This window comes from Mandrillus leucophaeus, unplaced genomic scaffold (genome assembly GCF_000951045.1).
Source record: "Mandrillus leucophaeus isolate KB7577 unplaced genomic scaffold, Mleu.le_1.0 Scaffold49, whole genome shotgun sequence".
In the NCBI taxonomy this organism is placed as follows: domain Eukaryota; kingdom Metazoa; phylum Chordata; class Mammalia; order Primates; family Cercopithecidae; genus Mandrillus; species Mandrillus leucophaeus.
This window is the reverse complement of record NW_012105253.1, coordinates 3,858,092-3,871,534: the sequence shown is the minus strand read 5'-3', so window position 1 is coordinate 3,871,534 and position 13,443 is coordinate 3,858,092. Positions and strand designations below refer to the sequence as shown.

Genomic DNA, 13,443 nt, shown 5'->3' with positions numbered 1-13,443 from the left:
CACTTGAACCCAGGAGGTGGAGGTTGCCGTAAGCCGAGATCACACCATTGCACTCCAGCCTGGGCAACAAAAGCGAAACTCTGTCTCAAACAAAAAAAAGAAAAGAAAAAGAAATTATGGTGACCACGCGTTCAACCATCTGATTTCTTACTGAAATTGAGCTCCTCCTTTTAAATAACCATTTATATATTTTTAAAAGTATTTTATAGCCCTATGTAAATAGTTGATGTCTTTTTATAAATGTTTATTGCATATTCATCTTGAATGTGAATTTACTGTTGTAATTCACATACTGGTATTATGTTTCTGAGTGAGAATAATGCTAGCCAATCAGATCACAGATTTTTCCCCATGAAGGTTTTACTTATTGAGAGGGACATCTGAGGTAGTAGTCTTCATTTTTAATTTTTGGGGGCAGACTGGTGCTTTGGTTTTAATAAAAATTAACTTTGATGGATTTTTACTGTCAATATTTTACCACAAGGATCTTTTAATGGAAAAATTACTGAATATTACTTCAGCAGAGTTCTAACTTCTTTGAGCCTCCGTTACTACTCCTGTTGTTCCCCTGGCTGTAACACTGATACATATAGGGGCAAGCTACTAGTCCATAAATAGCTGTAATAGGAAAACAGTTTTTTAAAATTCTAACACATGTATTTCACCAGCCTTAAAAGATTTTTTAAAAATTGACAGGAAGGAAAGCAGGTGGTAAATATCTTGGATTATTCTGCCTCATACCAGCCACTCCCAAACTAGAACCAAAGATGCCATGAAAACTTCTACTTGTCTGGAAGTTATTTGGGGAAGGAGGGAAAGACACAGAGTGGGGACTTTTGGGAGTCACTTAAAAAATTTAGCTATGTTAATTCCACTTGTAAAGTTTGAAAGGTTTTGATTCTCATAATTTCTGAGAATTACTATGTTTTAAATTTACTATTGGATATTTAACAGATCTTTCATGGGGCCAACCTATTTGCTTCCTTAATTTTCAAATTAAGTCCTAATTTGAGTCCTAAAAAAATCTTTCCTTGTTAGTTGCAAGTTAAACATTTAATAAAATTATTTTCCCATGTTTCCACATGTGGTATGGAATAAAGGCTGTTTTAACATTCCCTGTAAGATACTTGGGAATATGGATTCTTTGCCTATGTACTAATGCCTTTAACCCCAAGATAACTGAACCAGAAAATTCAGTCAGGAATCTTTCCATTGCAGATGACTGAATCCCAATTGCCATTGCTTTGAGGGAGAGGATAGAATATACAGATCAACCAGAGTTAAGCCCTCCTCACCTTTTAAATGAAAATGTACTGACCTAAGAAGTGGCATTTCTCCAAGGAAAAATCAGGGTGTTCTCTATTATTATTTTTTTTTTAGGCAGGGTCTCCCTCTGTCATCCAGGCAGGAGTGCAGTGGGACCATCATGGCTCATTGCAGCCTCCATCTCCTGGGTTCTGGCGATCCTCCTGCCTCAGCCTCCCAAAGTGCTGGGATTACAGGCATGAGCCATCGCATTCAGCCCAGGGTGTTCTTAACAAGAAGCAAAAACAAACTAGGCCACCAAGTACCAGACTTTGATGGTGATGCTGGTTTATCTGACTGGTCCTTTTAGGGATTTACTAATGAGGTTGTATGTTAAGAAAACCCAAGGTACAAACAGTTCAAAATAAATATTTTGGCATTCATATTATAAAAGTTTTTGCAAAATTTCAGGCCAATATTCCTAATGAACAGAAGTATGAAAATCCTCAGTAAAATACTGGCAAACCGAATCCAACAGTACATCAAAAAGCTTACCCACCACCATCAAGTCAGCGTCATCCCTGGGATGCAAGACTGGTTCAACATACGCAAATCAATAAACGTAATCCAGCATATAAACAGAACCAAAGACAAAAACCACATGATTATCTCAATAGATGCAGAAAAGGCCTTCAACAAAATTCACCAGCCCTTTATGATAAAAACTCTAGGTACTGATGAAACATTTCAAAATAAAAGCTATTTATGACAAACCCACAGCCAATATACTGAATGGGCAGAAACTGGAAGCATTCCCTTTGAAAATACCCAAGAAAAGGATGCCCTCTCACCACTCCTATTCAACATAGTATTGGAAGTTCTGGCCAGGGCAACCAGGCAAGAGAAAGAAAGAAAGGGTATTCAATTAGGAAAAGAGTAAGTCAAGTTGTCTCTGCAGATTGTCATGATTGTGTATTTAGAAAACCTCATCGTCTCAACCCCAAATCTCCTTAAGCTGATAAGCAACTTCAGCAAAGTCTAAGGATACAAAATCAATCTACAAAAATTACAAGCATTCCTATACACCAATAACGACAAACAGCACCAAATCATGAGTAAACTCCCATTCACAATTGCTACAAAGAGAATAAAATACCTAGGAATACAACTTACAAGCCATTATAGACTGCTTTAAAGAGACTCTAGAAGGCTGAACAGCAATTAAGAGAAAAAACATAAATGCATAAACGCATAAACCTTAGTTGCTTTCTACAGCATACATAACCTTAAGAGTTTAGTGTGCACAGGTGTGATGTCTTGCATGCATGGAATGGTTTCAAAACAAATAGCATGTAAGTAGAGGCATACAACAGAGATTGCGGTTTCAGTTCCAGACCACTGCAATAAAGCAAATATCACAATAAAAATGGTCACAAATAGTTTGGTTTCCCAGTGCTTATAAAAGTTATGTTTATACTGTAGTCTATTAAGTGTGCAATAGCATTATATCTAAAAAATCTACATACCTTAATTTTCTTTCGCCAAATAGCTTCTCACATATCTTAATTTTGAAATAATTCATTACGGAGAAGTGCAATCATCTAAGCCTTCAGCACGTCAATCTTTTGCTGATGGAGAGTCTAGCCTCAATATGGATGGCTGCTGACGGTTCAGAGTAGCAGTTGCTGAGGGCTGGGGTGGCTGTGGCAATTTCTTAATGAAGTTTGCTGCATCAATGGACTCTTCCTTTTATGAAAGATTTCTCTGTAGCACATGATGCTGTTTGATAGTATTTGACCCACAGTAGAACATCTTTCAGAATTAGAGTCAATCTTCTCAAACTCTGCCACTGCTTTATCAACTAAGTTCATATAATATTCTAAATCCTTTGTTGTCATTTCAACAATGGTCACAGCATCTTCACCAGGAGTAGACTCTACCTCAAGAAACCACTTTCTTTGCTCATCCACAAGAAGCAAGTCCTCATCTGTTCAAGTTTGAGATTACAGCAATTCAGTCACATCTTCAGTCTCCACTTCTAGTTCTCTTGGTATTTCTGTCACATCTACAGTACCTTTCTTCACTGAAATCTTGAACCCCTAAAAGTCATTTGTGAAGGTTCAAATCAATGTCTTTCTCACTCCTGAGTTATTCTGACTCTTCCCGTGAATCACAGATGTTCTTAATGGCATCTAGAATGGTGAATTGTTTCCGGAAGGTTTTCTGTTTACTTTGCCCAGATTCATCAGTGGAATCACTATCTGTGGCAGCTATAGCTTTATGAAATATATTTCTTAAATAATAAGACTTGAAAGTCAAATTTTACTTCTTGATCTATGGTCTACAGACTGTGTGTTTTGTTAACAGACTTTAAATTATTGAGATCTTAGGTGACTAGGTGCAATGTCAGTGAGCAGTAATGTTTTAGATGAAGTCCTTTTTTTGAACGATAGGTCTCAAAAAATGGGCTTAAAAATTCACCATGCCGTAAACAGATAATTCCATCATCTAAGCATTGTTCTATGTATAAAGTACAGGCAGAGTAGATTTAGCGTAATTCTTAAGGGCCCTTGAATTTTGAGGTCAATGAGCATTGGCTGCACCAGCTGCATTAGTCCCTAATAAGACAGTCAGTCTATTCTTTGAAGCCAAGCATTAACGTGTAACTATAAAGTCCTAGTTGGCATCTTCTTCCAATAGAAGGCTATTTTATCGACACAAAAATCTGTTTAGTGTAACTACCATCAGTGATTTTAGCTAGATCTAAATAACTTGCTATAGTGTCTCCATTAGCACTTGCTGCTTCACCTTGCACTTGCCTTCACAGAGAGGTAGGGTCTTGCTCTATGTTAGGTTTTGACTTAAGGGATTGTTGTGAATAGTTTCATCTATCCAGACCAAACTTTCTCCACGTTAGCAATAAGGCTGTTGTGCTTTCTTATCATTCGTGCATTTTACTAAACCAGACCCTTCAAGAACTTTGTGCATGCACAACCTAGCTGTTTGGCAGAAGAGGCCTAGCTTTGAGCCTGTAGCTTTCAACATACCTTCCTCACTAAGCTTCATCATTTGTAGCTTTTGATTTAAAATCATAAATGTGTGAGTCTTCCTTTCACTTGAACATTTACAGGCTATTGTAGGGTTATTTGGCCTAATTTCAATAGTACTGAGTCTCAGGGGATAGGAAGGCCTAAGGAAAAGGAGAGAGAAGGGGGAACATCCAGTAGGCAGAGCAGTAAGAACACACATGTATCAATTAAGTTTGCCTTCTTACATGAGTGTGGTTAGTGGAACTCTCAAAACAATTACAATAGTAACGTCAAAGATCACCAATCACCACAACAGATGACCAAAACAGGACAGAGACACAGTGAGTACATGCTGTTGGTAACAGTGCAATATATGGAAGCACAATAAAATAGGACAGGCCTGTAATTACATGATGGCAAAAAGCTTGCTGCGTTCTTTAATCTTTATCAAGAGAATCAAAGACTCCCCCTATAAAAAAATAAAATTAGAGACAGGGAATGTAAGGGGTAAAATTGGTTTATTCCCTGCTTCTTGGTGATTATGTGTAATACTCATTCTAATTTAAGCATTTTATGAATAAGCAATTTTCATCAAACTATGGAGGCTATAAGTTACACAGGCGAATTTGAATTTGAACTTGATGGCTATTCTAGTTGTTTTGAAAATGATATCATCCCAGGTTCTTGCCTTAGCTACAAAATTTCAGTTCAAGTTTAGCTACAAACCTCATGGGAGAATATCAAATATAAGTTTAAAATTTAGTATTTATTCATATAAAGGTTTACAGACTTGATTTCAAGGAATAAAAGCCATCTTTCCCCCACCATCTCCCTTTCACACCCCTTTGAAAGCTTAAGTTATATTTTATAAAAGTACTTTATATATTGTCCCTCAAGGAAGAGATCAATATAGAGTTACCTACCCCATTCCCATATATGCCTTTAAAAAAAAAAATCACTTTACTAATTACCGAGTAGCATACAGAAGTAAAACCAAGTTTTAAAAAATGCGCCGCAGTTCTGAAGATAGAATTCATTTTTCTCATCTGGTAGACAGCTTTGCAGGTCTTCATTTAATTTGCTGGAAGAAAGTTATTTAATAGATCAGTAACAGACTTTTAAAAAGTCTTGTCCATTCATACTCAGCTGATAGTTTAGTAATAGAAGATTATTTAATAAAAAATTATTAGGAGGGAAGATCCTAGCATTTACCCTAGTGTATCTAAAGATATAATGCTAACTTTTTTATTCTAATATAATGCAGACGTCATTTAGAGAAATTCATATTTTATATACATTATATATACATTTATATGTATACATATATGCATACATATATATACACGCATGTGTGTGTATACATATATAATTTTTTTTTTTTTTAGAGACAGGGTTTCACCATGTTGGCCAGGCTGGTCTCAAACTCCTGACCTCAGGTGATCCACCTGCCTCAGCCTCCCAAAGTGCTGGGATTACAGTTGTGAGCCACTGCACCTGACCACTATTCTCTTTCTAGATAGCGTTTTAGATTTTTAGTTTACCAGACTCCTCAAATCAGAGTTTCTTAGAGTAGTTGTAACACAGAATCAACACCACTTTAAAATTATTGACCAGGTTGGTTCATCCAAATTATTAGGATGTTGTCTGTGTGTGTTGTTGGAAGGAAGTTAAGATTTTTGACATGTTCTTATAAACATTTCTAGAAGCTGTACTGGTGTCAGTTAGGTGGTTTCATATGGTAACCACTCACAACACTGAAGTAGGGGGAGTGGGTGTGGCTGTGTATTTTAAGATTTTTCCCAAAGACATGTAGCCAGTTAGTGGCAGTCATCAAGGGATACATGCCTAGACAATTGTATGTATTGAACCTACTTGTTTGTTTAAAAGGTTATAAACAATCATGCAGAATCATTTCCACATAGTGCTAAAACCAAGTCCCAGTCAACAGAAGAGGAAAAGTCTTCTAGGTAGATATGACTTGAATAGGAGATTCTAGATGCTGAGTCAGGTTTCCACTTACATGTATCATTATTTGCAAAATTAAGTAACACTAAATTCCTATTTCCTTAGTGTTACAGTCTGGTTTAAATTTTAGCCTCACTACAATATTAGTGTGCTCCTTTATACAAGTTGCTCAACTTGTGTCTTAGTTTCCTCATTTGTATAAAGGATCTGATCATCCTTTTGCTTATAATTAAAAGGAAGCAAGCATATCGATCATCTAAATCTCTGGCTTTAAGCACTCAGTGACTGGATCACCTTTCCAAGTAAGGAACCTAAACAAAGCCCTAAATTCACAATTACATAATAGATCACCTAATCTGATTAAAATGCAATATTACATTAAAAATAAACTAGCCTTAAAGATACGCAAACTAGGCCGGGTGCGGTGGCTCACACCTATAATCCCAGCACTTTAGGAAGCCAAGGCAGGTGGATCTCTTGAGGTCAGGAGTTCGAGACTAGCCTGGCCAACATAGTGAAACCCCATCTCTACTAAAAATACAAAAATTAGCCAGGTGTGGTGGTGGGTGCCTGTAATCCCAGCTACTTGGGAGGCTGAGGCAGGAGAATCACTTCAACTCGGGAGGCGGAGGTTGTAGTGAGCTAAGGTCACACCACTGCTCTCCAGCCTGGGCGACAGAGTAAGACTCTATCTCAAAAAAAAAAAGAAAAAAAAAAAAAAAGACAAACTAAGCTTTTTTTTTTGAGACAGAGTCTCATTCTGTCGCCCAGGCTGGAGTGCAGTGGCATGAACTCAGCTCACTGCAACCCCTCCGCCTCCCAGGTTCAAGAGATTCTCCTGCCTCAGCCTCCCGGTAGCTGGGACTACAGGCATGGCTAATTTTTGTGTTTTTAGTAGAGATGGGGTTTCAGCATATTGGCCAGGCTGGTCTCGAACTCCTGACTTCAGATGATCTGCCCACCTCAGCCTCCCAAAATGCTGGGATTACAGCCGTAAGCCACCGCACCCGGCTGCCTTTTTAATACTCAATAGTGCCTTCCTTGTATCTACTCACAGAAACAAAACATATCAGTATCAAAACAAATATGAACGCATACAAGGTTTACAGTGAGTAGGACGTAGCAGAGAGGGCAAGTCACACTCAGCCACAGAAGCACCATGACTCTACAGCCTCAGGGAGAGGTGGCATCTCAGGGTCAACTAAACTATGTGACCAGTGGCCTAACCCAACCATTCTCCCCCTTCCCCATAAGCACACACACACGCCCTTGTAAACCAGCTACAAGCTTTGTGTTGAAGACAGGAAGACATCAGACCCACCACCTGTACTTGGAGGTGACCATCCTTCACTGAATCCAACCATAAGGGCAGGGGTAGGAGAGGCCCTCTCTTCAACTTTGAGCCTGGAAGGATGCCTTATACTTTTGAGGTAGGGGTGTGGTGCGCGTGTGTGTCTGTGTGTGTGTGTGTGTGGGGGGTGTGTGTGTGTGTGTGTGTGTGTGTGTGTGTATATATATATATTTTTAATGTACTTTGCAAAATAGAGTGAGCAGTCAGTCCTGCTGTTAGTATTGGAAAGCGACTGGCACAACATTGGAGCTTTTGACTCAATTCTTCCCAGAGGGACCAGAGGTAAATGAAGCTGGACCAACACATGAAGACCATGTGACCCCAAGGACAACACAAATAGCTGTTGCAGCTCTGCCAGTCATTTTCAGCTCTGCAGTAAGGCTTATATTCAGATAAAAAAGTGGGAAGGGCAGCTGGGCGCGGTGGCTCACGCCTGTAATCCCAACACTTTGGGAGGCTGAGGCAGGTGGATCACGAGGTCAGGAGATCGAGACTATCCTGGCTAACATGGTGAAACCCCGTCTCTACTAAAAATACAAAAAATTAGCCGGGCGTAGTGGCACGTGCGTGTAGTCTCAGCTATAAGGGAGGCTGAGGCAGGAGAATCGCTAGGAGGTGGATGTTGCAGTGAGCCAAGATCGTGCCACTGCACTCCAGCCTGGGAGACAGAGTGAGACTCTGTCTGAAAAAAAAAAGAAAAAGAAAAAGAAAAGCGGGAAGGGTAGAATCCCGAGGCCTCTACAACTGTCACTAGGAAAAAAAAAAAAAAGTTCTTGTTATTCAAACCGCAACTTTACAGAAAGAAACTTGATATGAATTACCAGTTATCTTAACTACAGTGATGACCATATACCAAGTTCATTTCCTCTGGGCAACAGTGGTAGTCGAAAAGACTTCAGAGCTCCCTGCATCACTCACCTGGAGGGCCCGTCCTTTGGTTTCAATGGGGAGAGTAAATGCAGAAATGGCACATACAACACAGACCGACGAGAAGAGACACAGGGCCCCCAGTATTGAAGCACTCATAAGAACCTGCAAGTCACAAGAGAATTACTCACTTTATTATGCTCCAGTCACCTCTAAACTGTTCTTTATGTGAAAGGGAAAATACGGAGTCACTTCACTAACATGGTCCTTTACAGCCATTCTGCAGGTTGTACCCTTCCTGACAAATTGATTTATCTGAGCCACTCTGGTGTAGTCATTTTGTATGATTAGGCCAAGAGCAGGGACCGGCATTAACACGCGTTGGCCAGGTAAGACCCCTCTTGGCACCCACCTGTCAGTCATCTCCAGAGCCAAGTTTTGATATCTGGAGAAGATGGGGGATCTGCCCGTTTTCCCACCCCCTTTCTCATACCAATTCAACTTGCTTAACTTCTAACTCTCACTTCATGCTATATCCTCTCTCTGCCAAATATCCATTATCCCTTCAGTTCTGACAGCACGAAACAGGCAAAAGTTTTTTTTTTTTTGGAAGAGATGTTATCTCAGGGTCTCTGAAAGGATTGCTAATGTGTCTTGTCTCTGGTTATGGAGTTGTGTGACAAGCCTTGTGTGACACCAGAACTCTTTGGTGTCAATTTTTCCACAGTAACTGGGTTTCTGTCCATCTGAACACACACTTTGGCCTGGATCTTTTCATGCAGATACTGGCTAATTCAGATACTCCATCTCATACTTCAGTTTCTCTTGGTCTGTGTTCTTGGTAGTTCTCCATGAATCTCACAACAACAGTAAAGTATGAAGTGGTTAACCAACAGCAAAGCTCTCTAGAATCATAGAATAACATATTATAATTCAGAATGGCCTAGAAACTATCTGGCTGAATACAATTTCTTCCCTTTACAGATGAGCCTAGACTAAGTGACTAGTCTCAGTAACTACTTGTCCAACGTCACATACAGATCCTGACACACAGCCTGGTGGTACCACCACCACTTAGGTTCCCTTATGATACACAATTTGGGAGTATACCTCCTGTGTTTCAGGGCTGCTGCCTTCCAAAACACTAAATAATTCCACTCACTGTGCAAACAGAACCCACAACATCGATCTCACTAATTATTTTGCAATTGCCCTAGCAAGTTATAGGTACTATGCTGATTTTTCTCCCAAAATTACAATTTTCCCCAAACAGGAGTTTGTATAACGTGTGTGTGTGTGTGTGTGTGTGCGCGCGCGCGCGTACGCGTGTTTACTGCTGGAAGTCTCGGAAGCAAGCTCAGAAAAGGGATAGAAACCAAAAGGCCAGGCAGTCTGAGTTAAGATCAGATCATGCCATAATTAGGCACGTGTCTAGATTCTGTCATTATTGCTACTTCTATTACTGGACACCAAAATTCTCACCACCACCAGAACGAATCCTAAACTATCCCCACTTTATATCCTTATACCACATTTAAAGTCCTGGGTAGTGTGAGACCCAGATGAGTTGAGTTTGGGTCACCTACCTGTGCTCCAGCAGTCACGGTCAGGGAGAGTAACTGCCTAGGCGTTCTGGCTTCCCTGAAGCTTCGTAACAAGACTCCACAATCCACTAGATGTTACCAGATATTTTTTCGATAAATTCTACTTAAGTTTTCTAAAGTCAGTTTCTATTGTTTGTAAGCAAGAACTCTGAGTAATACCTGATTATAAAAATAATCTTGGAAATTTGTTAAAATGCAGATTTTCAGAGACCACTCCAGATTTACTAGATCAAAAGTAAAGAGATCTGTTGTTAATCTCTTCTTCTAAAAAGCAACCCAGACTAGGGATAGAGAGACATTATATAATGACACAAGGCTCAATCCACCAAGAAGACGTGGCTATACTAAAGGTTATACATCAAACAAAAGAGCTTCAAAATACATTCAGCGAAACTGTTAGAAATAAAAGGAAAAACAGACATCCATGAATAGTTGGAGACTTTAATACTCCTACCTCAACAATTGAGAGAACTATTAGATAGCAAATCAGCAGAGAACTTTATGACACCATCAAACAATGGGATCTAACTGACACTTGTAGGACAGTACACCCTATAACAGCAGAATATATCTTCTGTTCAGGTGCCCACTTAACGTTCACCAAGATAAGCCATATCCAGGGCCCTAAAATGAATCTCAACAGATTTAAAAGAATTGAAATCAGAGAGTGTGTTCTAGTCCTAAAAGGATGTCAAGCTAAGAACAGGTAACAGCAAAATCTCCAAACACTTCTGTGTAATCCACGCGCTAAAGAAGTCTCAAGAAAAATTAAAAATACATGGAATGGAATGAAAACACAACATGTTAAATTTATAGGACAGAGCTAATAGGAACAAAAACAGAATACTTAGGATTAAACTTAACAAGAAATGTATAAGAAAATTATAACTACTAAATACACAAAAAATCTATTTCAGTTCTTAGGAAAATACAATCTTATAAAAATATAATCTTCACCAAAACAATCTGTAATTCTAATAGAAATTAAAATGCCAACAGGATTTTGAAAAAACACGAATTCGAAAGTTAACTTGGCTGGGCAGAGTAGCACGCACCTGCAGTCCCAGACACTTGGGAGGTTAAGGCAGAAGGACCACTTAAGGCCAGGAGTCAGAGGCTGCGGTGTTCTATAATTGTACCCGAGAAGAGTCCCTGTAATTGTACTCCAACCTAGCGGGATCCGTCTCCAAAAAATAATAATAGTAAGAGATACAGAAATGTCAAAAGACAAACTACAACAAACTTCTTAAATAAACTGGATTCCTTATGTAGTAAAGTTAATTTGAAAAGAATTAACATATAAAAAATTAGGCAACTTCTGAAAACATGTGGAGGTACAGGGAGTCGGAGGGGTTATTTACCTAGGAGAAATTAAAGTTGCAGTCATTAGCAGTGTAGTGTTGGTGCTAGAATAAAGAGATCAGTAAAGCAGTGAGTCACAAAATAGATCCAAACATCTATGGGCATTTGGCTTATTATATAACAGGAACATGTTTAATCATTTGAGGGGAGACAGACAAGGATGACTGATGGCCTCGGAGCAGCCAGCTAGGCATTGTTTTGTTGCTTTTTAAAGCTAGATCCTTACTTCAGGCCTTGTGTATAAATAAATTATGAAAAACTCAATTTGCTGGGCGCGGTGGTTCAAGCCTGTAATCGCAGCACTTTGGGAGGCCAAGGTGGGTGGATCACCTGAGGTCAGGAGTTTGAGACCAGCCTGACCAACAAGGTGAAACCCCATCTCTACTACAAGTACAAAAATTAGCCAAGCATGGTGGTGCACACCTGTAGTCCCAGCTACTCAGGAGGCTGAGACAGAAGAATTGCTTGAACCCGGGAGGCAGAGGTTGCAGTGAGCTGAGATCACGCCACTGAACTCCAGCCTGGATGATGGAGCGAGACTCCGTAAAAAAAAAAAAAAAAAAAAAAAAAGAAAAGAAAAAAATCAATTTAAAGTTAGATGAAACACTGAAAGCCTCTGAACTTTCAATTTTTATAAATATTTGCAGAAATATGAACAAGTGATGAAGGCCATTGAAGCCTGACAGAAAACAAACACCTTAAGTGAAAATAATTGGTAAATTGACTACATACGAATTAATATTTTGTTTGCCAAAAAACTTGATCGTAAAACCAAATTAGAAACAATGTAAAAACATCTGTAGTATGATGACACATGGCTAACAGCCTGTAGAAAAATTGCAAATTACATTAAAAATTTAATAAAATATAAAAAGATAGTAAATGAAAGCTGCTGAAATTGATTAATAATGAACAACGTGCAAATTAAGACAAGATATAATTTATCGTTCACCAGACTGAAAAAGGTTTAAAAACTCGCTATCCCTGGCCAGGCACAGTGGCTCACACCTGTAACTGCAGAGCTTTGGGCGGCTGAGGTGGGAGGATCTCTAGCTAGAGCCCAGGAGTTCATGACCAGCCTGGGCAACAGAGGCAGACCCTGTCTCTACAGATAATAAAAAAATCAGTCAGACACAGCAGCACACACCTGTACTCTCAGCTACTCAGAAGGCTGAGGTGGAAGGATCACTGGAGCCCAGAAGTTTGAGACTGTAATGAGCCATGATTTTGCCATTGCATTCCAGTCTCAGTGACAGAGTGAAACACTGTCTCAAAAGAAAACAAAAATGCTATCCCTTTTGGTGATGATGAAAACAAATGGATGCTTTAACAATGTGTTTAACAATGTGTTTATAGACCTGAATAGTCATTTCTCCAAAGAAGCCATACAAATGGCCAAGAGGTATATGAAAATGTGCTCAACCTCACTGATCATCAGGAAAATGAAAATCAAAACCACAGTGAGGTATATCACCTCACACATGTCTATCACAAAGACAAGATAAGCTTTGGCGAGAATGTAGAGAAAGGAAACCCACTGTCAGTATGAAGCCACTATGGAAAATCCTATTGATATTTCTAAGGAAGTTAAAAGTAGTACTACCAGACGATTCAGCAATCCCTCTGCTGGATACACACCCTAAGAAAATAAAATCACCACCTTGGAAAGATATCTGCCCTCCCACCGCAAATGCTCACCGCAGCATTACACAGTAGCCAAAATATGGAAACAACTCATGTGTCCACCAACAGATGAATAAAGTGTGATATATACATGCAATGAAAGAAGAGTCAGCCTTAAAGAAGAAGGAAATGGGCCGAGCGCGGTGGCTGACACCTGTAATCCCAGCACTTTGGGAGGCCGAGGCAGGCGGATCACGAGGTCAAGAGATCGAGACCACCCTGGCCAACATGGCGAAACCCCATCGCTACTAAAAGTACAAAAATTAGCCGGGCGTCGTGGCGCTTGCCTGTAGTCCCAGCTACTCAGGAGGCTGAAGCAGGAGAATTGCTTGAACCC

The 13,443-nt window shown here is 39.5% G+C and overlaps 1 protein-coding gene across 2 annotated transcripts in view; it reads right to left on the bottom strand.

Moving 5' to 3' along the window:
• Positions 1-5,021: 5,021 nt before the first annotated feature.
• The window catches only part of SVOPL (SVOP-like), an 89,081-nt gene continuing 80,659 nt past the window's right edge, over positions 5,022-13,443 (bottom strand). For both annotated transcript variants that reach the window (XM_011995475.1, XM_011995476.1), the window contains 2 exons: positions 8,509-8,622; positions 5,022-5,355 (listed from right to left, as the gene is read on the bottom strand). In XM_011995475.1, coding sequence (XP_011850865.1) covers positions 5,344-5,355; positions 8,509-8,622 — 126 coding nt within the window. In that variant the 3' untranslated portion in view covers positions 5,022-5,343. The remainder of the gene's footprint in view (positions 5,356-8,508; positions 8,623-13,443) is intronic.